The sequence below is a fragment of the Entelurus aequoreus genome, linkage group LG17 (genome assembly GCF_033978785.1).
Source record: "Entelurus aequoreus isolate RoL-2023_Sb linkage group LG17, RoL_Eaeq_v1.1, whole genome shotgun sequence".
NCBI lineage: Eukaryota > Metazoa > Chordata > Actinopteri > Syngnathiformes > Syngnathidae > Entelurus > Entelurus aequoreus.
In genome coordinates this window covers 47,080,718-47,104,955 of record NC_084747.1, presented here as the reverse complement: position 1 = coordinate 47,104,955, position 24,238 = coordinate 47,080,718, and the positions used below count along the sequence as shown (strand labels likewise).

The 24,238-nt window shown below is 37.7% G+C and overlaps 1 protein-coding gene across 1 annotated transcript; it reads left to right on the top strand.

Annotated features, from left to right (window-relative positions):
* The first annotated feature begins 348 nt into the window (after nt 1-348).
* LOC133631814 (beta-1,3-galactosyl-O-glycosyl-glycoprotein beta-1,6-N-acetylglucosaminyltransferase-like) lies at nt 349-19,070 on the top strand. The gene is made up of 4 exons (XM_062023973.1): nt 349-614; nt 6,508-6,601; nt 13,268-13,672; nt 18,585-19,070. Exons 1-4 carry the CDS (start codon nt 349-351, stop codon nt 19,068-19,070), a joined length of 1,251 nt encoding a protein of 416 aa, XP_061879957.1.
* Nucleotides 19,071-24,238: the final 5,168 nt, after the last annotated feature.

Here is a 24,238-nt window from a genome sequence, read left to right as displayed (position 1 = left end):
GCGATATAGATTTCATACCATATCATCATTTTTGAGGTTTTATGAGATCCATTGCACTGATATAGCCCATGTTAGTAAGTGGTGTTGTGTGGGAAAATGTTGAAAATGTCCAAGATGAGTGATATGGACTTTATCGTGGGCTTGTCCAACACCTGTTTAAAGTGTTTCATCAGCCAATGTGTGTGCTCGTCTTATCTGGTTTCTAAGGGTGACCAAGCAGCTATAAGGAAGTTCCCATAAAGCCTTTGGTGGACATTTCCCCCTACTTCAGAGTTATTCATTACGATCAAATGTCCCAGCGTCTTCTCAGCTATGAGACTACAAAGACGCTGCCGTCCGTGGCTAAAGATGGCCATCATTGTGGGCTCACTGTGCATCCTTTCCCTACTCTACAGCCCCAAGAAGAGCAGGAGTCTCACCTACCACCTCAGGTACGGCTCGTTGGACTACACGGATGAGGACGAAAACCCGGAGAAGGTTTGTGACTGCTCGGCCATCCTGCAGGGAGAGCAGGAGGCGCTGGAGCGAGCCAAGTTACTGACCCTTACCAAGGACTTCCGCAAGAGGGTCAACGTCCCTGATGAGTTTTACACCAATGCCACTAAAGACTGCAGGTGAGTTCATAACGAAGCAGGGGGGGTGATTGGAAAGGCTGCTGAAAACTCAAAAAACAACTTTATTTGGAAAAAAAACTTTGGAGAGCATGAGCTACTTAACCAACGGGAACAGGAATACGTGAAGCCAGGTGAAAATATATCAACAGAGCTAGAGATATCTTGCGGTGTACCGTATTTTTCGGAGTATAAGTCGCTCCGGAGCAATGTTCCCTCTAATTGTTCATGTGTGTGAGCAAACACAAAAACTCCCTGAGCATTCAGTGGAGAACATGTGAGCAACATCACACGTGGCAATACCAGCAGCACACCTGTCTCAAACCAATCTTTTATTATAACACTCAAATGACAGGAGTAATTTTCATGAGATTATTTAGTAATATTAGTGATTTGGCCAACTTGTAATGAAAATAAAAGAAATCTTGTTTTTCATAAGCTATGGATTAGTATTGTACAATATGTCTGGGTGGGGGTCCTGCTTTGGAAATCATTTGTACCCCTTTCAGAGATCACATTTAGTTCCCCTTAAACATCCTCATGTTGCACAATGAAATGTAAGCATAGGATGAAGTGTGCATTCCTGTAACTTTCTCTAGTAACAGCATTCCATGATTAATATCAATAAATTAACATTAATAATAAATGACAGTAGAATAAGCACATGTATGACTGAGGAGTCATAGTGTAACTTTGTGTGGTGTTTGAGTTGTCCGACTTTTTGTGTGGCCATAAACGCACCAGTGGCTTAGTGGTATGCGTGTTGGTGACAGATGACAAGTTGGTTTTGGCCTGGTTTGTACTGCAGAAAATGACTAGTTTTTCGAAATAGAAGTTTTTTACTCATGTTTTGGTGTGGTTATGGCCGAATATAAACAGTTTTGCTCAATAAAGTGATCGATATAATTCCTGTCCCCGAAGCATCTCGATAGACGTTACAATAATTGAACGGTGTTGACGAACACCGTTAGGGCCGCTTGTTGTCACTGTCACTCAGAGTTGCATTGCAAAATTATACAGAATAAAGTATGTGTTTATTTTGTTTAGAATTCAGATGGGATTTGATTTGGTGCGCGGCATATATTTGCTGTGCGCAGAGGACGCTTGAGCAGTGCGCCATTGCGCGGGCGCGCACCTTAGAGGGAATGTTGCTCCGGAGTATAAGTCGCACCGGCCGAAAATGCATAATAAAGAAGGAAAAAAACATATATAAGTCGCATTTTTGGGGGAAATTTATTTGATAAAAGCCAACACCAAGAATAGACATTTGAAAGGCAATTTAAAATAAATAAAGAATAGTGAACAACAGTCTGAATAAGTGTACGTTATATGAGGCATAAATAACCAACTGAGAACGTGCCTGGTATGTTAACGTAACATATTATGGTAAGAGTCATTCAAATAACTATAACATATAGAACATGCTATACGTTTACCAAACAATCTGTCACTCCTAATCGCTAAATCCCATGAAATCTTATACGTCTAGTCTCTTACGTGAATGAGCTAAATAATATTATTTGATATTTTACGCTAATGTGTTAATAATTTCACACATAAGTCGCTCCTGAGTATAAGTCGCAAACTATGAAAAAAACTGCGACTTATAGTCCGAAAAATACGGTACCCCAGGGTTCAATACTGGGACCACAATTGTTCAATCGTTGTATAAACAACATTTGTAGAGTCACCCGAGACTTAATGTTAGTACTATTTGCCGACAACACCACTACGTTTTGTTCAGGAGAGAACGCACAGAAGCTAATACAAATAATGTTACAAGAAATTAATAAATTAAGAAGACGGTTTGACAAAAACAGACTGTCTTTCAGTCTCAGTAAAACCAAAGTCATTTTATTTGGTACCAGTAGAAGAGAAAGTCAATCAAAAATACAAATAGACGGAGTAGAAATTGGAAGAAATAATAAATTGCTTTACAGTGTAATAATAGATGATAAAATGAACCCGGAAATCTCATATAGAAATATACAACAAATGGTGGCAAGAAATATTTCTATAATGAATAAAGCAAAACATGTTCTACAATGCAAAAAACGAAATCTAAGTAAGATTAAATATCTCAAATAAGGGTGATATTTGCTTATTTTCTGTCTGATAAGATAATTCTGCTCTCTAAGCAGATTTTATGTTAGAGTGTTTTACTTGTTTTAAGTGTTTTGGTCCTAAATGATCTCAGTAAGATATTACAGCTTGTTGCTGAGATTTGATGACCTATATTGAGTAAAACATGCTTGAAACTAGAATATCAACTGTTGCAAAGCTGTGTCATCAACACTCACAAGTATAAAAATGCTTTTTCAAAGTAAAAATGTCTTTAAAAAATAAAAAAAATCATGACTTTGACACAATTGTGTCTCATAATTAAAACAGATGACAGCCAAATGGACTTTGCGGTTTTATTTTCAATGAAACAATAGAAAATGGAGGGACAGCGTGGCGAAGTTGGTAGAGTGGCTGTGCCAGCAATCGGAGTGTTGCTGGTTACTGGGGTTCAATTCCCACCTTCTACCTTCCTAGTCACGTCCGTTGTGTCCTTGGGCAAGACACGTCACCCTTTGCCTCTGATGGCTGTTGGTTAGCGCCTTGCATGGCAGCTCCTGCCATCAGTGTGTGAATGTGTGTGTGAATGTGTGTGTGAATGTGGAAATACTGTCAAAGCGCTCTGAGTACCTTGAAGGTAAAAAAGCGCTATACAAGTATAACCCATTTATCATTTATTTATCATTTAAAATACATACTCATATAGTAGTACAGTTGGCACAGTACAGTAAACTGACTATTTAAACATTTAACATGTGACATTTCAAACAATTTTGAACAGAAATAGTTCACGCGCATTCAGATAAATTCTTCAAAATTACAATTAAAAAAAATTTGGCCGGGCGCACTAATTGACTGAAAGAGCACGCACTTGGCGCGATGATGTCATGTTATCCATGGAAAAATGCATTTTTAGACCATATGATTTGCCTGAGCGGCTAGGAGACCCCGAGAGTAACAAGCGCTTGCCTTGTTGCCTTTCCATTAAGAACAATAAATCAGTTTTTAGTATAAGTTTGCTGGTTTCAAGAAATGTAATGCCGAGCGCATATCATTATGTCAAGATAATGGCACTAGCATTTACTTCATTTAAGAACATTTTTCAACATATTGAAAAAAAAGGTCTCATATTTGTTTTTGTATCAAGAAAAGTGCACTTATTAGGGAGAATATACTTATTTTAAAGTATTTTGGGGTTCATTGAGGTTAGCTAATTTGACTTGTTTTGGAAAGTCTTGACAAGCCAAATTTTCTTGTTCTATTGGCAGATAATTTTGCTTAGTTCAAATAAAATACCCCTCATTTTTGTTTTGTTTTTTCTTGTTTTTTGAACACTGAATTTTTGCAGTGTAGACCAGAGCTTGGCAAATATTTTGACTCGGGGGGCCACATTGAGAGAAAAAAAGTGTCTGGGGGGGGCCAATGTGTATGTGTGTATAAATCACATATACACATTTAGCTGTAAAAATCTGCCTAACAGTATGTGTTTGGGTCTCTTTTTGTCAGGAACACTAATACCAAAAGTCACAATGTCTAAAAAAGTTATGACGGACCACTTTAAAAAAAAACGGAATGGAATTTCAGATAGATAGATAGATAGATAGATAGATAGATAGATAGATAGGTCTTTATTGTCATTGCACAAGTACAACAAAACTTTGTTTTCAGCACAAACCCGTTGAAGATTAGACATACAAACAGTGTACAGGGTTACAGAACAGGAACGCTGGTGGGTCGCCACAAGGCGACTAATCTTCAACGGGTTTGTGCTGAAAACAAACTTTCGTTGTACTTGTGCAATCCTATCCTATCTGATCTATCTGATCTGATCTGATAATGGCAGCGACCGTTTTGATGTTAAAGGTCTAAACAAAATGATGTAGAACGTGCGGCGGGCCGGATTGAAAATCTTAAAGGGTCGCATGTGGCCCACGAGCCGTATTTTGCCGAGGTCTGTTCTTGACCAATCATTTCATATTCTTTACTGCTCACTAGTGTTACCATATCTAAGTTATTGTGCAGAAATCTGGGGAAATAACTACAAAAGTACACTTCGATCACTAACGATGTTACAAAAAAGTTTAGTTAGAATAATACATGATGTTGGAGGTAGAGAACATACAAACCCTTTATTTATTAAATCAAAAATATTGAACTTCAATGACTTGGTGCATTTGCAAACAGCTAAAATGATGCACAAAGAAAACTATAACCTGCTACCCAAGAATGTACAACAATTCTTCTCAACAAGAGGAGAAATATAATATATAATATAATATAATAGAGAAAAATGTAATTTAAAACATCTATATGCATGTACAACACTTAAAACATTTAGCATATCAGTATGTGGAATTAAATTATGGAATGGATTAAGCAAATAAATCAAACAAAGCACCAATATGATCCACTTTAAGAAGCTGTTCAAACTAGTGTTTACAAAAAGTGTTTACAAAGTACAAAGAAAAATAATTTAGATTTTTTTTTAGATTTAGATTTATTGGTCCCCGTTGGGGAAATTCATTTTCACTGCCGTACATTTGAACGATAGACATTACACATCACGAAACAAAAATAACAAAAAGACATCATACATGACCAACACACATTTACAGGCTTGTCAGACAGGTCGGCCGGGCCTGCTGTTAAGGGCGGCTATAGCTGCAGGGGTAAGGCTTTTCCTGAGGCGGGCCCTCCGGAATTTGATGGTTCTGTACCTGCGCCCTGATGGTAGTGGGATGATGTATCGGTGTAGTGGGTGAGTGATATCCTGGACTATCGGTGTTTGCCGGTCGAATGATGGACCTGTGGTTTAAATCTGAAATGTTGGGTGTGGGTAGGCCGATGATTTTAGCTGCTATGTTTGTAATGCGTGTGAGTTTGGTCCAGTTGGTTACAGTAAGCATAGTGAAAAAACATGTGGAACAGTACACAAGGATGGGTTGAACAATGCTTTGGTAAAGTAATAACAGGAGGTGAGGTGAAAATGTCATGAATTTATTGAAAATGAAATGTTATCCATCTCATTAAGTAAGTAAGTACATTTTATTTATAAAGCGCTTTTCACAGATAAAATCACAGAGCGCTGTACAAAACATAGGTCAAGTAAAACAATTCCATTTAAAACAACAGGGGCAGCATCATAAAAAGGATGCAAAGTGGATTAAAAATGATAGATAAAAGGTGCATTAACTAAAAGCTTTACTAAAAAGAGAAGTTTTCTTAAAAGTTTCAACACAGTCAAGATCACGGAGGGACTGGTGCAAATTGTTCCAGAGTCTGGGAGCTGTAGCCTGGAATGCCAGGTCTCCACGGGTTTTAAAACGAGTTTTTGGGATCTTTAGAAGACCCTGGCCTGAAGACCGGAGGCTGCGACCTGAAGAGTAGGGGCATAGTAAGTCAGTGATGTACTAAAGGGGCCCCATCATAACTGATTCAACTACTTATGAGAAGAACTGATGTATTTAGAACACATTGATGTAAATTGTATGAAGTATGTGTTAGTAATAGCTATGAAGTGAAAAGGGGGAAGGATTAGGATAAGCCTGGGTTTTTTTATTTTTTTTAATTTTTTTATTTTTTTAATAAAGAAATACAATCATGTGTGCTTACGGACTGTATCCCTGCAGACTGTATTGATATATAATCTATATATTGTGTTTTTTATGTTGATTTAATTTAAAAAAAATAAAAAATAAAAATAAAAATTCTTTTTTTATTTATTTATTTTTTAAAATTTCTTGTGCAGCCCGGTACCAACAAGTGGTTGGGGACCACTGGACTAGAGCATTTACAATACATTTGATTTGTGATTATTATTTATCGAATATTGCAGGAAATTCCAGGCAAGCAGGAAATATTTACCATTCCCGTTAAGCCAGGAAGAGGAGGAGTTCCCCCTGGCTTACTCCATGGTGGTCCATCATAAGGTACGCCACTCATATATCACAACCACAATACAGGCGCGGGTTTCAAAATCTAAATTTTTCCTTAATTAACTTGTTCGTCATGATTAAAGACAGTAAAAATCTGCACATAAAAAACATTTTACATTTAAATACATTCATAATATAGAATTTGAGATATAATATTAATGAATCATATCATTTTATTTGTTCAGATTAATTGAATTTGAATTTAAATAAATCACAGTTAATCACGGGTTAATACTTTCTTGCATAATTTGAAACAACTTAAAAAAAAGACCCCATTATTTTGATACTAATGCAATTTTATTGACAGAATGTCACATAGGAACATTTTTTTAATATTTTGAATGCAATAGGAGCATCCATCCATCCATCCATCCATCCATTTTCTACCGCTTGTCCCTTTCGGGGTGGCGGGGGGTGCTGGAGCCTATCTCAGCTGCATTCGGGCGGAAGGTGGGGCACACCCTGGACAAGTCGCCACCTCATCGCAGGGCTCAATAATATATGAATAATATGAAGTAACAAACTACATTTGTCTTTCTTAAAATAAAAATAGATGCTGTAATAATAATAAATGACTGTTAGTTTCGTGTTTCCTCATATTGTAACAAATATGATATTATCATACATTTACAAACTTTTTGTTGGAATAAAAATAAATGTCTGACTTATCATTTCAAAGCAAACTGTCCATTAAATTGTACATTGTTTAAATGTATGGTCGAAATAAATCGCATGATTAATAAAGTTACAAAGAGTTAAAGTACCAATGATTGTCACACACACACTAGGTGTGGCGAAATTATTCTCTGCATTTGACCCATCACCCTTGATCACCCCCTGGGAGGTGAGGGGAGCAGCGAGCAGCAGCGGGGTCCACGCCCGGGAATCATTTTTGGTGATTTAACCCTCAATTCCAACCCTTGATGCTGTGTGCCAAGCAGGGAGGTAACGGGTCCCATTTTTATAGTCTTTGGTATGACTCGGCCGGGGTTTGAACTCACGACCTACCGATCTCAGGGCGGACACTCTAACCACTAGGCCCCTAATCTGTGTGTATACATGATTAATGTTATATTTTTCTGTGATTAATCACAAATTCACTTGTTTTTCCTAGCTCTAATTATTTGTAACTAAAGATTCAAATATTTTGAAATGTCATTTTTTTTCAAGCTTAATTGGTTTCAATAACATTTTTAATTCAATACTCTACTTAGACTTATATAGATAAAGGTTTATTTGAAATAGGGACGGATACAGAAACCTAGATATCTGAAACAGTTATCCAATGTATGCATCATAGTGTTTGTAGCCTAAGCTAATTTACAACACTTGTCCCCAACAACAACAACACAGATCTAACATCATTAAAAATAGGAAAATAAAAAGAATAAGGCAAAGAGGAGTCGATAATAGTAATAATACAAGTGCAAACTAGATAAAAGCCAATAATAATAATAATAACACAGACAAAGTGCAGACTAGCTAAAAACCAATTAGTAAAAACTAAACATGGGAACACGATTGTTGCTCAACTAGCCACAATTTTGTTTGTTTTTTGAAAGTGACAAGTGCACTGCAAAAACTGAAATCTGTCAGTACGTGGTCCTTGGGGTGTTTTGTTTTCCCGGAATGCAAAGGAAAGTTGGCGCGGGCAAGGCGTGAATGTAAGTACATCTTTTATTTTAAACACTAACAGACTACAAAAAAAGGAAGCAAACAAAAGGCGCGCGCAATGGCGGAGAACAAACTTGACTAATGAAACAAAACTTGCACAAAGGCAGAAACTATGAGCAATAAACAAAAACTTACTTGGCATGGAACTATGGTAGCATGAAGACAAACAGAGGTAGCAGGGGTGTCAGAAGTAGCATGGTATGAAAGGATAATGTCACCAGGACGAACAACAGAAACGGACAGGCTTGAATAGCAGTGACATGATCAGTGACAGGTGTGCGAGTGCAAAGCGTGAGACAGGTGCGTGACATGACAGGTGAAAACTAATGGGTTGCTATGGTGACAAAACAAACAAGAGTGCACAAAGAGTCCAAAACCGAACATGTATAAAACTACTTTTTTAAAGTACCGTATTTTCCGCACTATAAGGCGCACCGGATTATAAGGCGCACCTTCAATGAATGGCATATTTCAAAACTTTGTTCATATATGAGGCGCACCGGATTATAAGGCGCACCTATGCATCCATTAGACGGAGTTGCGCTGAATAGATTACAAACCAGCGTTCTGACAACTCTGTTCACCAGGGGCGTCACTAGCTTTTAAGGACAGGGGGGGCTTAGCCCCCCAGGAGATGCACAGGATGCGAGCGAACGTAGCGCACGAGCACAAAACTTCACAAACGGCTAACAAAGACTTAGAAATTATTCATTGTTATTATTATTATTTCAGTGGGTTTATTTTCAATCTGTGTTCAGTACAACAACAAACATGGGTTTGCACAGTGACATTTTGTTTACAGCATCAACAAGAAACAATGACTTGCATGATCCTTCAAGATACACTGAAACACAATGAAAGTCATGGCATTAGCCTCTATGTTATTCATTCACAACATAGAGGCTAATGCCACCACTTTAGCTCACAACACAGTAATTGTTTGTTCCCAAATATTTTGAAGTTGCACAGATTACATTTTGGACACATATGTGACTAAAATGGTTGTAAATTCAAGCCCTGGAAATATTACTTAATTACTTGAATTAAAGTAATATCTGGTTTTGGATAATTTGGCTTGTATATAATATATTTATATACATATATTATGGCAAGCCGTTAAGGAAATTAAATATATATGGAAGTCTGAATAGAAATGAGAAACATTTATATATACTGTAAATAAGAAAGACTTAGAGTCCGTCTGCTGATCTGAAAAAGAGCCAAAGCTGTCAAAGAGCTGAGGGACCATCTTCAAAGTGCAATGCTGAAACAAATAATGCAAACAATAAAATGTAACTTCCAGGGTTTGAGATTAACGTAGTCCCGTCGTCCCAGGGACGGTAAAAAAAATGCACGGGACGATGGCTTTTAACCATTTTTTTTCTTTTTCTTTTTATGTATTTATTCATTTTACATTTTATATTAAATGTCTTGGTTTTTCCACCCTCTGAAAATCCTATGAAATGTTTAACAAGCCATCCTATAATAATTCAACAGCTATTATTGTAACAATACAATAAAACAAATATATTTAATGATGTTTTTTTCATTATTTTAACAATAGGCTAATTTATATTACTTTATATAGATTCTACAAGAAACACAAAACTTAAAAACTAAATTATTTACAATTGCAGACACAAGGTTCTTGTTCTGCAGTGCTGTGTGCTAATGTGCTTCGTACACCTGCAGGACCGCAAGCAAGGTCGCAGAGAAAATGCGAACTGGATTTTGAGTGATTTGGGCATTTTCTATATGAACAAGTGGAATGGATTGGATACCGACGCACTAAAGGGGCTCTCTACCTTACGCTGTGAAGTGAGGGGAAACTGAGTGAATAATGACAGGTTATATGATTATTTATTCAAACTCATATTCGGGCCACTTTATAATGACTATGTAGGCATGTACATGTATTTGTAAAAAAAAAAAAAAAAAAAAAAAATTTTTTTTTTAACACCAAATTATTTAGGGGGGCTTTAGAACATTTTAGGGGGGCTTGAGCCCCCCTAAAATAGGCCTAACAACGCCAATGCTGTTCACTCCCAAAATGAATGAACTCGTGTTACGGTAAATCAAACACAATATAGTAACACTCGAAATAGTGCAGAGCAATAACAATATATCAATAACTCAACGTTGCTCAAATGTTAATGTCACACAACACTACACACAAAATAAACATGTAAAGCTCACTTTATTAAGTTATTCCTCATCCACAAATCCCTCGAATTCTTCTTCTTCAGTGTCCGAATGAAACAGTGGGGCGAATACGGCATCCAACATGCCCCGGCTCCGTCTCTTCGAAGTCCTTATTAATGGAGTCAGTGTCGCTGCTGTTGTCTAGCAGTTCAGTGACAATTCCTGCCTTCCTAACAGTTGAGACTGATATATCAGCCCAGGCATTTACGATCCACTGGCAGATAGTGGCGTATGTCGTCCGGCGCTGTCTCCCTGTCTTGGTGAACGTGTTTTCGCCTTCTGTCATCCGTGTTCTACTGCGTGACTGATCGCCATGAGTTTAAACTCTGCGTCGTGAGCGTGTCTCTTAATAGGAGCCATTTTGGGGTCTTTACATAAACACACAAATGGAACGTCATACACTACCGTTCAAAAGTTTGGGGTCACCCAAACAATTTTGTGGAATAGCCTTCATTTCTAAGAACAAGAATAGACTGTCGAGTTTCAGATAAAAGTTATCTTTTTCTGGCCATTTTGAGCGTTTGATTGACCCCACAAATGTGATGCTCCAGAAACTCAATCTGCTCAAAGGAAGGTCAGTTTTGTAGCTTCTGTAACGAACTAAACTGTTTTCAGATGTGTGAACATGATTGCACAAGGGTTTTCTAATCATCAATTAGCCTTCTGAGCCAATGAGCAAACACATTGTACCACTAGAACACTGGAGTGATAGTTGCTGTAAATGGGCACCTATCTACACCTATGTAGATATTGCACCAAAAACCAGACATTTGCAGCTAGAATAGTCATTTACCACATTAGCAATGTATAGAGTGTATTTCTTTAAAATTAAGACTAGTTTAAAGTGCTTTTCCTTCAAAAATAAGGACATTTCAATGTGACCCCAAACTTTTGAACGGTAGTGTATATCCCAGCATGCACTTCTTCTTCTTCTACGGGGGCGGCTGCTTACCATAGAAGAAGAAGTTCTTCTTCTACGGGGGAAAATGAAGTTGGCGGCCGTTTACCGTAGTTGCGAGACCTAAACTTTATGAAAATGAAGTTTAGGTTTGTTGTGGCTCAATATTGGTCCATATATAAGGCGCACCGGATTATAAGGCGCACTGTCAGCGTTTGAGAAAATTTGAGGTTTTTAGGTGCGCCTTATAGTGGGGAAAATACGGTAATAATTTCTTACTTCAAGCATGAACAAAAAAATCATGATGCCGAGCGCATATCATTATGTCAAGATAATGGCACTAGCATTTACTTAATTTAAGAATATTTTTCAACATATTGAGCAAAAAGGTCTAATTTTTTCTTTCTACCAAAAAAAGTGCACTTGTTATTAGTGAAAATATACTTATTTTAAGGTATTTTTGGGTTAATTGAGGTTAGCTAATTTGACTTGTTTTGGAAAGTCTCGACAAGCCGAATTTTCTTGTTCTATTGGCAGATAATTTTGCTTAGTTCAAATAAAATACCCCTAATTTTTGTAATTTTTTTTCTTGTTTTTGAACACTGACTTTTTGCAGTGTGCAGGTATACTTTTCAAAGTGTCAAGTAGAGAGTTCCATACACTGCAAAAACTGAAATCTAAGTAAGATGAAATATCTCAAATAAGGGTGATATTTGCTTATTTTCTGTCTGATAAGATCATTCTTCTCACTAAGCAGATTTTATGTTAGAGTGTTTTACTTTTTTTAAGGGTTTTGGTCCTAAATGATCTCAGTAAGATATTACAGCTTGTTGCTGAGATTTGATGACCTACACTACCGTTCAAAAGTTTGGGGTCACATTGAAATGTCCTTATTTTTGAAGAAAAAGCACTGTACTTTTCAATGAAGATAACTTTAAACTAGTCTTAACTTTACAGAAATACACTCCATACATTGCTAATGTGGTAAATGACTATTCTAGCTGCAAATGTCTGGTTTTTGGTGCAATATCTACATAGGTGTATAGAGGCCCATTTCCAGCAACTATCACTCCAGTGTTCTAATGGTACAATGTGTTTGCTCATTGGCTCAGAAGGCTAATTGATGATTAGAAAACCCTTGTGCAATCATGTTCACACATCTGAAAACAGTTTAGCTCGTTACAGAAGCTACAAAACTGACCTTCCTTTGAGCAGATTGAGTTTCTGGAGCATCACATTTGTGGGGTCAATGAAACGCTCAAAATGGCCAGAAAAAGAGAACTTTCATCTGAAACTCGACAGTCTATTCTTGTTCTCAGAAATGAAGGCTATTCCACAAAATTGTTTGGGTGACCCCAAACTTTTGAACGGTAGTGTATATTGAGTAAAAAATGCTTGAAACTAGAATATCAACTGTTGCAAAGCTGTGTCATCAACACTCACAAGTATAAAACTACTTTTGTAAAGTAATCATTTCTTATTTCAAGCATGAACAAAAAAAAAACATGACTTTGACACAATTGTGTCTCATAATTAAAACAGATGACAGCCAAATGGACTTTGCGGTTTTATTTTCAATGAAACAATAGAAAATACACACTCATATAGTAGTACAGTTGTTATTAATGAGAATATACTTATTTTAATGTATTTTTGGGTTCATTGAGGTTAGCTAATTTTACTTGTTTTGGAAAGTCTTGACAAGCCAAATTTTCTTGTTCTATTGGCAGATAATTTTGCTTAGTTCTAATAAAATACCCCCATTTTTGTATTTTTTTTTTCATGCAGTCTGGGCATTTACCGCATTCTACGGTATTTGGTGTGTTACATGATGGGAAATGGAGTATTTGAGTCTATTGACAGATAATCACTTTTCCATCCTACAGGTGCAGAATTTTGAGCGTCTGCTCCGGGCAATTTACACGCCTCAAAACTTTTACTGCGTCCACGTGGACAAAAAAGCCTCGGCGTCCGTGCTCTCGGCCGTCACGTCCATCGCCTCCTGCTTCCCGAACGTCTTCCTGGCCAGCCGCTCCGAGAGCGTGGTGTACGCCAGCTGGTCCCGCGTGCAGGCGGACCTCCACTGCATGGCGGACCTCTTCGAGGCCAGCGCCACGTGGAAGTACTTCATCAACCTGTGCGGACAGGACTTTCCTCTCAAGACCAACTTGGAGATGGTGCGAGCCCTCCGGGCGCTGAACGGAGCCAACAGCTTGGAGTCTGAGAAGATGCCCAAGGGGAAGGTGTGGCGGGTGCAAAATGTTCACCAGATAGTTGATGGACAACTCAAGGTATGGGTTTAAGCTTCAATGAACGGGAATGTGGAACTCAACCTATAGTTGGTTCTAAACGTTTTGGGACAAAGGTTGACGGGTGCATTACAAGAGGAGAACCTTACGAAATCTGAGAAAATTGAGTACTGGATAGAATAGGATAGGACAGGATAGGATAGGTCTTTATTGTCATTGCACAAGCACAACAAAACTATGTATTCAGCACAAACCCGTTCAAGATTAGACAAACAAACAGTGTACAGGGTTACAGAACAGGAACGCTGATGGGTCGCTACGAGGCGTCCCGTAAAAGGTGGGAAAAAGGTAAAACGCTGGGGAAGAAGATGAGTAAAAAAAATACAATCTAGACTGGGCTCCTAAGGGGGCCTAGTCTGAAGTGGGAAAAAACCTCCATGCCATGCACACATAAACACGTTACATTTAATCACGACAACTCGCAACAGAGGGGGGAGTTGGGACCCTGGAGGTCGACTGCTGCTATGAAGCGCTGCCAGCCGTCCATCACCCCGAAGGGGAATCAAGCGGTGGTGAAGGCGTGGGGTGGGGGAGGGTGTGTGTGTGTGTGTGTGTGTGTGTGTGTGTGTGTGTGTGTGTGTGTATATGCCCATTGTCTTGGGTGTGTTGATGTAGTGTCCATAGGCCTGGGGCCGTCTGCATGCAAGCAAAATTTCGACTCCAGCTGTCGTTGAGGAGGGAGGGAGGTCAAAAGCGTCCATCATTGAGGTGTCCTCGGGGATGTTTTCAGAACAGCCAAGGCTATACGAGGGAGTGAAATCGTAGATTAGGATTTTTGTTTTCCCGCGAGCAGACATTACAATGGCTTGTCCATGCTCATATCCAATTTTTCCCTTTCAACCAGATTTTCAATGATGTGATCCATCTTGCGATTCAGTTCAGAAATCGCCCAAGTCTGGGATCCCACAGCCCGGCCCAAACCTTCCATTGCGACGAACAGCCTTTGGGCCCCTTGAGTGGCTGCCATCGTCTTACGAATTTGACGATACACCAGAGCAATGCCCAGCCCGATCAGCAGGTGCCCCGCGATCACGGTTCCAAATAGGTAGATGTCTTCCACGTCCTCAATGGAAAGGACTGAGAGGCACATGATTCTCCATTTATCCCAGGAATCTATCACGTACCCCGCAGCAATGGTTCCTACAGGGCAGCCGGGCTCCCCAGAACCTCTTTTCCTCGTCGAAAAGATTTTGTCAATTGAGTCGAGAGTCCAGCTGATCATTTCCATGTCTGATGTTTAGATTTGGAGGACAGCGCAAAGAAAGAGGTTTCAAAAAAGTGTAGACGAGACAAAACAAAGAGAGCAAGCAGGGAGAAGAAGGGAGCGGAAAAAAATGTGACCGCCCTCACCAGAGGCAAGACAGAAAGAAAAAAAATAGCATCGGAATTATATCAGCGCAGTCCTGCAGAGTGTTTATTTGTGCAAAGCTAAAATGTCCTCCAATAAGCACGCAAGGTTGGTCTTATCTTGTATTTTAGTGGAACCATCTACAAAAGGCAAACGTGGTAGGCTAAAGGCTACTAAGAGCAAGCAGCTACGCAACAGCTAAGCACACTACAGCATACATACAGGGCATACATACAAATTTCTCTTCGGACACACCGGCTTCCTCCAAAGACAAGCACCTGGGGATAGGCTGATTGACAACACTAAAACTGTCATGATCCGTGGTCCGGATAGTTTAGTTATGTTCTGTTAGTTTTGGACTTCTTTAGTTCCTGGTTGCACTTCCTTGTTTGTTTTGTCACTATGGTTACTTATGATTTTCACCTGCCTCTGTTGTTTGGGACACACCTGTGTCTAATGAAGGGACACTATTTAAGCCTCACTCGTCCTGGCTTCCTTGCAAAGTCACCTTGGTATTCCTGTTTTCGAGCTAATGATTCATGTGCTAAGTTTTGGTTCTGTGGCTTCTCGTGCGAACGGCACGCTTTCCTTCTATTTGGTTCCTGTCTTTTTGTAATGTGTAGGATTTATGACAATAAATCATATTCCTACCTTCACGTTTTTTCGTCCGGAGTGTCCGTGTTGCATTTGGAGGAACGATCCCGCAATCATCATGCGCCCCGATCGTGACAAAAACTGGCCCTAACTTGTGTTACGGAGAGTTCCTGGCAAACAACTGCCAGTATTTTACCGTAAATTATGTAGATTTCATTTTTTGTAAACAGGTTACAATATTTTAGCTATTTTTCATACCGTAATCACCGCAAAAACTGAAATCTAAGTAAGATGAAATATCTCAAATAAGGGTGATATTTGCTTATTTTCTGTCCGATAAGATAATTCTTCTCACTAAGCAGATTTTTTGTTAGAGTGTTTTACTTGTTTTAAGTGTTTTGGTCCTAAATATTATCATATTACAGCTTGTTGCTGAGATTTGATGACCTATATTGAGTAAAACATGCTTGAAACTAGAATATCAACTGTTGCAAAGCTGTGTCATCAACACTCACAAGTATAAAACTACTTTTTTAAAGTAATAATTTCTTACTTCAAGCATGAAAAAAAAAAATCTGGATTTTGCAATGAAACAATAGAAAACACGTACTCATATAGTAGTACAGTTGGCACAGTACAGTAAACTGACAGTTAATATTTAAACATTTAAGATGTGACATTTCTGACAATTTTGAACAGAAATAGTTCATGCACATTCAGATAAATTCCCCAAAATTACAATTTAAAAAATTTTGGCCAGGGGCCGGGCTGTATATATGCGCACTAATTGACTGAAAGAGCACGCACTTGGCGCGATGATGTCATGTTATCCATGGAAAAATGCATTTTTAGACCATATGATTTGCCTGAGTGGCTAGGAGACCCCGAGAGCAACAAGCGGTTGCCTTATTGCCTTTCCATTAAGAACAATAAATTAGTTTTTAGTATAAGTTTGCTGGTTTCAAGAAATGTAATGCCGAGCGCATATCATTATGTCAAGATAATGGCACTAGCATTTACTTCATTTAAGAATAATTTTCAACATATTGAGCAAAAAGGTCCCTCTTTTTTTTTCTACCAAGAAAAGTGCACTTGTTATTAGTGAGAATATACTTATTTCAAGGTATTTTGGGGTTCATTGAGGTTAGCTAATTTTACTTGTTTTGGAAAGTCTTGACAAGCCAAATTTTCTTGTTCTATTGGCAGATAATTTTGCTTAGTTCAAATAAAATACCCCTCATTTTTGTATTTTTTTTTCTTGTTTTTGAACACTGACTTTTTGCACTGTAATGTCCCATACATAGTATTTTTCACGGTGATTTCCTGGCAACCACAACTGCCGGTATTTTACCGTAAATTGTGCAGATTTTTTCTTTTTTGGACCATTTGTTTTCAGTTTGAGTCATTTCACTTCATCGTACCTTTTCAAACATTCCACACTCCAAAATAAGACAAGCATGCATGATTGGGTGGCAGCTAGGGATGTCCGATAATGGCTTTTTGCCGATATCCGATATTCCGATATTGTCCAACTCTTTAATTACCGATACCGATATCAACCGATACTGATATCAACCGATATATACAGTCGTGGAATTAACACATTATTATGCTTAATTTGGACAACCAGGCATGGTGAAGATAAGGTACTTTTTTAAAAAAAATTATAAAATAAAATAAGATAAATAAATTAAAAACATTTTCTTGAATAAAAAAGAAAGTAAAACAATATAAAAACAGTTACATTGAAACTAGTAATTAATGAAAATTAGTAAAATTAACTGTTAAAGGTTAGTACTATTAGTGGACCAGCAGCACGCACAATCTTGTGTGCTTACGGACTGTATCCCTTGCAGACTGTATTGATATATATTGATATATAATGTAGGAACCAGAATATTAATAACAGAAAGAAACAACCCTTTTGTGTGAATGAGTGTAAAAAAAACACACACAAAAAACGATACTGATAATAAAAAAACAGATACCGATAATTTCCGATATTACATTTTAACGCATTTATCGGCCGATAATATCGGCAGGCCGATATTATCGGACATCTCTAGTGGCAGCCCTTTGAGACACTTGTGATTTAGGGCTATATAAATAAACATTGATTGATTGATTGATTGATGATTGGTATCTGATATGTTGTCTGCCAATACTCAAGGCTGTTGTACCAGGACACCCTGAGGGTTTAATTTGTACGTTTGTAATTAGAGATGTCCGATAATATCGGCCTGCCGATATTATCGGCCGATAAATGCTTTAAAATGTAATATCGGAAATTATCTGTATCGTTTTTTTTATTATCGGTATCTTTTTTTAAATTTTGTTTTAATTTTTTTAAATTTTTTTATTAAATCAACATACAAAACACAAGATGCACTTACAATTAGTGCACCAACCCAAAAAACCTCCCTCCCCCATTCACACTCATTCACACAAAAGGGTTGTTTCCTTCTGTTATTAATATTGTGGTTCCTACATTATATATCAATATATATCAATACAGTCTGCAAGGGATACAGTCCGTAAGCACACATGATTGTGCGTGCTGCTGGTCCACTAATAGTACTAACCTTTAACAGTTAATTTTACTAATTTTCATTAATTACTAGTTTCTATGTAACTGTTTTTATATTGTTTTACTTTCTTTTTTATTCAAAAAAATGTTTTTAATTTATTTATCTTATTTTATTTTATTAATTTTTAAAAAAAGGACCTTATCTTCACCATACCTGGTTGTCCAAATTAGGCATAATAATGTGTTAATTCCACGACAGTATATATCGGTATCGGTTGATATCGGTATCGGTAATTAAAGAGTTGGACAACATCGGAATATCGGATATCGGCAAAAAGCCATTATCGGACATCCCTATTTGTAATTCAAAAGAATCAAAGTGTTATTGTGCATTAATTCCACTGACTATCACGTTACTGTCGCAGGGGGTGGGAAAGCCCAAAGATCCGCCGCCCTTCAACATCTCAATCCTCTCCGGAAACGCATACATGGTGGTCAGCCGAGGTTACGTCCGCAGCGTCCTGGACGACAAACGCATCCAGGCGCTGAAAGCCTGGGCCGAGGACGCCTACAGTCCCGACGAGTTCCTGTGGGCGACCATTCAAAGGCTCCACGGCGTGCCCGGCTCCACGTGGGCCAACCCCAAGTACGACATGACCGACGTCAACGCCATAGCGCGGCTGGTCAAGTGGCAGTGGCACGAGGGCGCCAGGGCCATGAAGGACGCCGTGTACCCGGAGTGTCAGGGCAGGCACGTGAGGGCCATTTGTGTTTACGGGGTGGGGGACCTGCAGTGGATCTTGGAGCAGCATCACCTCTTTGCCAACAAGTTCGACACAGACTTTGACTCCGTGGCCGTGTTCTGTTTGGAAAAGTACTTGAGGCAAAAAGCTCTTGCTGCCTTACAGTAGATGAACAGTATGTGGACGCACTGTATGTTCTTTTTCTTCTTAGGAGACAAATAACAAATGAACAATGTTCATATATGTCTATAGCTCATACAAAACCAGAAGTTCAATTCGATATTTTTTTAACGCCAGTGTCAGTACAACTTTTTTTTTTAAATAAAGTTTTATGTTACAAAGTTTTTTTAATACTAAAATTTACTGGCAGTTTTCTGGCTCCATATTTTTAACTACAACTTTAAAAAACCCCACAACATATTATTATTAGGGATGTCCGATAATATATTATCGGCCGATAAATGCGTTAAAATGTAATATCGGAAATTATCGGTATCGGTTTTTTCATTATCTGTATCGTTTTTTTTGTTGTTTTTTTTTTGTTTTGTTTTTTTTTAATTAAATCAACATAAAAAACACAAGATACACTTACATTTAGTGCACCAACCCAAAAAAACCTCCCTCCCCCCATTTCTTTCTGTTATCAATATTCTGGTTCCTACATTATATATCAATATATATCAATACAGTCTGCAAGGAATACAGTCCGTAAACACACATGATTGTGCGTGCTGCTGGTCCACTAATAGTACTAATCTTTAACACTTAATTTTACTCATTTTCATTCATTACTAGTTTCTATGTAACTGTTTTTATATTGTTTTACTTTCTTTTTTATTCAAGAAAATGTTTTTAATTTAGTTATCTTATTTTATTATTATTTTAAAAAAGTACCTTATCTTCACCATACATGGTTGTCCAAATTAGGCATAATAATGTGTTAATTCCACGACTGATATCGGTATCGGTTGATATCGGTATCGGTAATTAAAGAGTTGGACAATATCGGGATATCGGATATCGGCAAAAAGCCATTATCGGACATCCCTAATTATTATTTTATATTTTTTCATTGACGCACATATACATACAAACCCCGTTTCCATATGAGTTGGGAAATTGTGTTAGATGTAAATATAAACGGAATACAATGATTTGCAAATCATTTTCAACCCATATTCAGTTGAATATGCTACAAAGACAACATATTTGATGTTCAAACTGATAAACTTTTTTGTTGTTGTTGCAAATAATCATTAACTTTAGAATTTGATGCCAGCAACATGTGACAAAGAAGTTGGGAAAGGTGGCAATAAATACTGATAAAGTTGAGGAATGCTCATCAAACACTTATTTGGAACATCCCACAGGTGAACAGGCAAATTGGGAACAGGTGGGTGCCATGATTGGGTATAAAAGTAGATTCCATGAAATGCTCAGTCATTCACAAACAAGGACGGGGCGAGGGTCACCACTTTGTCAACAAATGCGTGAGCAAATTGTTGAACAGTTTAAGAAAAACCTTTCTCAACCAGCTATTGCAAGGAATTTAGGGATTTCACCATCTACGCTCCGTGATATCATCAAAGGGTTCAGAGAATCTGGAGAAATCACTGCACGTAAGCAGCTAAGCCCGTGACCTTCCATCCCTCAGGCTGTACTGCTTCAACAAGCCACATCAGTGTGTAAAGGATATCACCGCATGGGCTCAGGAACACTTCCGAAACCCACTGTCCGTAACTACAGTTGGTCTCTACATCTGTAAGTGCAAGTTAAAACTCTCCTATGCAACCAAACCCTCCTCATCCCACCCCCCGGATTGTAAATAATGTAAATAATTCAATGTATATACTCTGATGATTAACTTGTGTGATGACTGTATTATGCTGATAGTATATATTTATACCATGCATTGATTTACGTGGACTTAAACAAGTTGTAAAACTTATTGGGGTGTTACCATTTAGTGGTCAATTGTACGGAATATGTACTGTACTGTGCAATCTACTAATAAAAGTTTCCATCAATCAATCAATCAATCAAAACCTGTGACATGAAACAAATAGCTTTAACTATGGAAAGGAGCAGCATGAACCGTGGTATCGCGTGAAATAAGCAAGACTTACTGTGGCAAGAAGTTGCCAGACCGCCTAACTGGCAACCACAGGCTTGGATAATAATCTCATGATTAGCAACAGGTGTGATCCGAACAAATGACGCAGGTGAAACCAATGAGTCGCCATGGTGACAAAACAAACAAGGAAGCGCAAACAGGAACTATGGAGTCCAAAACTAACAGAACATAACGGTAACTAAAGAAAACATGATCCGGACCACGGATCATGACAGCAGTGGTGTGTCATCAGGGCCAGCAAGGCCTTCTCTGCTGGCCTAACATCACCAGAAATCAGGATCAGAATTAAAGATAAAAGTATTTTTTCATTGACTTTCCCTAAATATCTAAAAGTATTCATATTCTCTTCATGTCATATTAATTATGCTCCTTCCAGTGCTGTTGTTTTTAGTTTAGATAGGCTGACCATATTCTGAAATCCCAAAAAGAGGACACATATATGCGTGCCAATGCATAATGTTTTTAGATTGTAGCTCAATGCCTTCATGATGGTTTGTATGTTGTATGTATTTTATGTATTTGTACCTTGTTTTTACTGTTGTACCTCGTTTTTACTGCTGTACCTCGTTTTTACTGTTGTACCTCGTTTTTACTGTTGTACCTTGTTTTTACTGTTGTACTTTGTTTTTACTGTTGTACCTCGTTTTTACTGTTGTACCTTGTTTTTACTGTTGTACTTTGTTTTTACTGTTGTACTTTTTTTTTACTGTTGTACCTCGTTTTTACTGTGGTACCTCGTTTTTACTGTGGTACCTTGTTTTTACTGTCGTATTTGTTTTTACTGTTGTACTTTGTTTTTACTGTTGTACCTCGTTTTTACTTTTGTACTTTGTTTTTACTGTTGTACTTCGTTTTTACTGTTGTACCTCGTTTTTACTGTTGTACCTTGTTTTTACTGTCGTACTTTGTTTTTACTGTTGTACCTTGTTTTTACTGTTGTACCTTGTTTTTACTGTTGTACCTCATTTTTACTGTTGAACCTTGTTTACTGTTGTACCTTGTTTTTACTGTTGTACCTCCTTTTTACTGTTGTACTTTGTTTTTACTGTTGTACCTCGTTTTTACTGTTATACCTTGTTTTTACTGTTGTACCTTGTTTTACTGTTGTACCTCATTTTTACTGTTGTACCTCGTTTTTACTGGTGTACTTTGTTTTTACTGTTATGCCTTGTTATTACTGTTGTACCTTGTTTTTACTGTTGTACCTTATTTTTACTGTTGTACCTCGTTTTTACTGTGGTACCTCGTTTTTACTGTTGTACCTTGTTTTTACTGTCGTACTTTGTTTTTACTGCTGTACCTCGTTTTTACTGTTGTACCTCGTTTTTACTGTTGTACCTTGTTTTTACTGTTGTACTTTGTTTTTACTGTTGTACCTCGTTTTTACTGTTGTACCTTGTTTTTACTGTTGTACTTTGTTTTTACTGTTGTACTTTTTTTTTACTGTTGTACCTCGTTTTTACTGTGGTACCTCGTTTTTACTGTGGTACCTTGTTTTGACTGTCGTATTTGTTTTTACTGTTGTACTTTGTTTTTACTGTTGTACCTCGTTTTTACTTTTGTACTTTGTTTTTACTGTTGTACCTCGTTTTTACTGTTGTACCTCGTTTTTACTGTTGTACCTTGTTTTTACTGTCGTACTTTGTTTTTACTGTTGTACCTTGTTTTTACTGTTGTACTTTGTTTTTACTGTTGTACCTCATTTTTACTGTTGAACCTTGTTTACTGTTGTACCTTGTTTTTACTGTTGTACCTCCTTTTTACTGTTGTACTTTGTTTTTACTGTTGTACCTCGTTTTTACTGTTATACCTTGTTTTTACTGTTGTACCTTGTTTTACTGTTGTACCTCATTTTTACTGTTGTACCTCGTTTTTACTGTTGTACTTTGTTTTTACTGTTGTACCTCGTTTTTACTGTTATGCCTTGTTATTACTGTTGTACCTTGTTTTTACTGTTGTACCTCATTTTTACTGTTGTACCTCGTTTTTACTGTGGTACCTCGTTTTTACTGTTGTACCTTGTTTTTACTGTCGTACTTTGTTTTTACTGTTGTACCTCGTTTTTACTGTTGTACCTTGTTTTTACTGTTGTACCTCGTTTTTACTGTTGTACCTTTTTTTTACTGTTGTACTTTGTTTTTACTGTTGTACCTCGTTTTTACTGTTGTACCTCGTTTTTACTGTTGTACTTTGTTTTTACTGTTGTACCTCGTTTTTACTGTTGTACCTCGTTTATAATGACTACTGCTGCAAACCAAATTGCCCCTCGGGGACGATAAAGATTTTCTAAGTCTAAGTCTAAGTCAAGGCGGGCAGCACGCCAAGGCCGGGACTAGGTGAAAATTTTCCAATCATACTCGAACTTGCTTAAATAATATATTTATTTAAATAAAGCGTTTTTTCTCCTCTGTTGACAGCAGTGTTGGTGCTAGGAATTTTCAAAATGGGGTCCCAGGGACCCCATCAAGTCATAAAAATGGGGTCCCACAATAAATTTTTGGGGTCCCACTTTTTTGTAAGCGTTTTGAAAAAAAAAAAAGATAAACGTATGCATTATCCTGTTGTATCTCAAATTCTATATTGTGTTTTGGAAAAAGGTTGTCATAAACGTTACTTAATTCATTAAAAAAAGAAAAATGTGTATACATATGTAAATGTATTCAGTTATAAACATTCATTCACTTTCTTCTTTCCTTCATGGATGTAAACTATACCACTGCTGGTAGTTTTTTCTATGATTTTACGGTCTTTGCCCCTCCCTCAAAATGATGTGGTGTGGATGAACTTGACTGGCCTGCACAGAGTCCTGACCTGAACCCGATAGAACACCTTTTGAGAGCCAGGCCTTCTCAACCAACATCAGTGTGGGACCTCACCAATGCGCTTTTTGGAAGAATGGTGGACAATTCCTATAAACACACTCCGCAACCTTGTGGACAGCCCTTCCCAGAAGAGTTGAAGCTGTAATAGCTGCAAAAGGTGGATCATATTGAACACTATGGGGTAGGAATGGGATGGCACTTCAAGTTCATATGTGAGTCAAGGCAGGTGGCCAAATACTTTTGGCAATATAGTATATAGTGCAGGGGTGTCCAAACTTTTTCCACTGAGGGCCGCACATGGAAAAATTAAAGCATGTGGGGGCCATTTTGATATTTTTCATTTTCAAAACATAACAAAATATATGGATTTTTTTATTTAT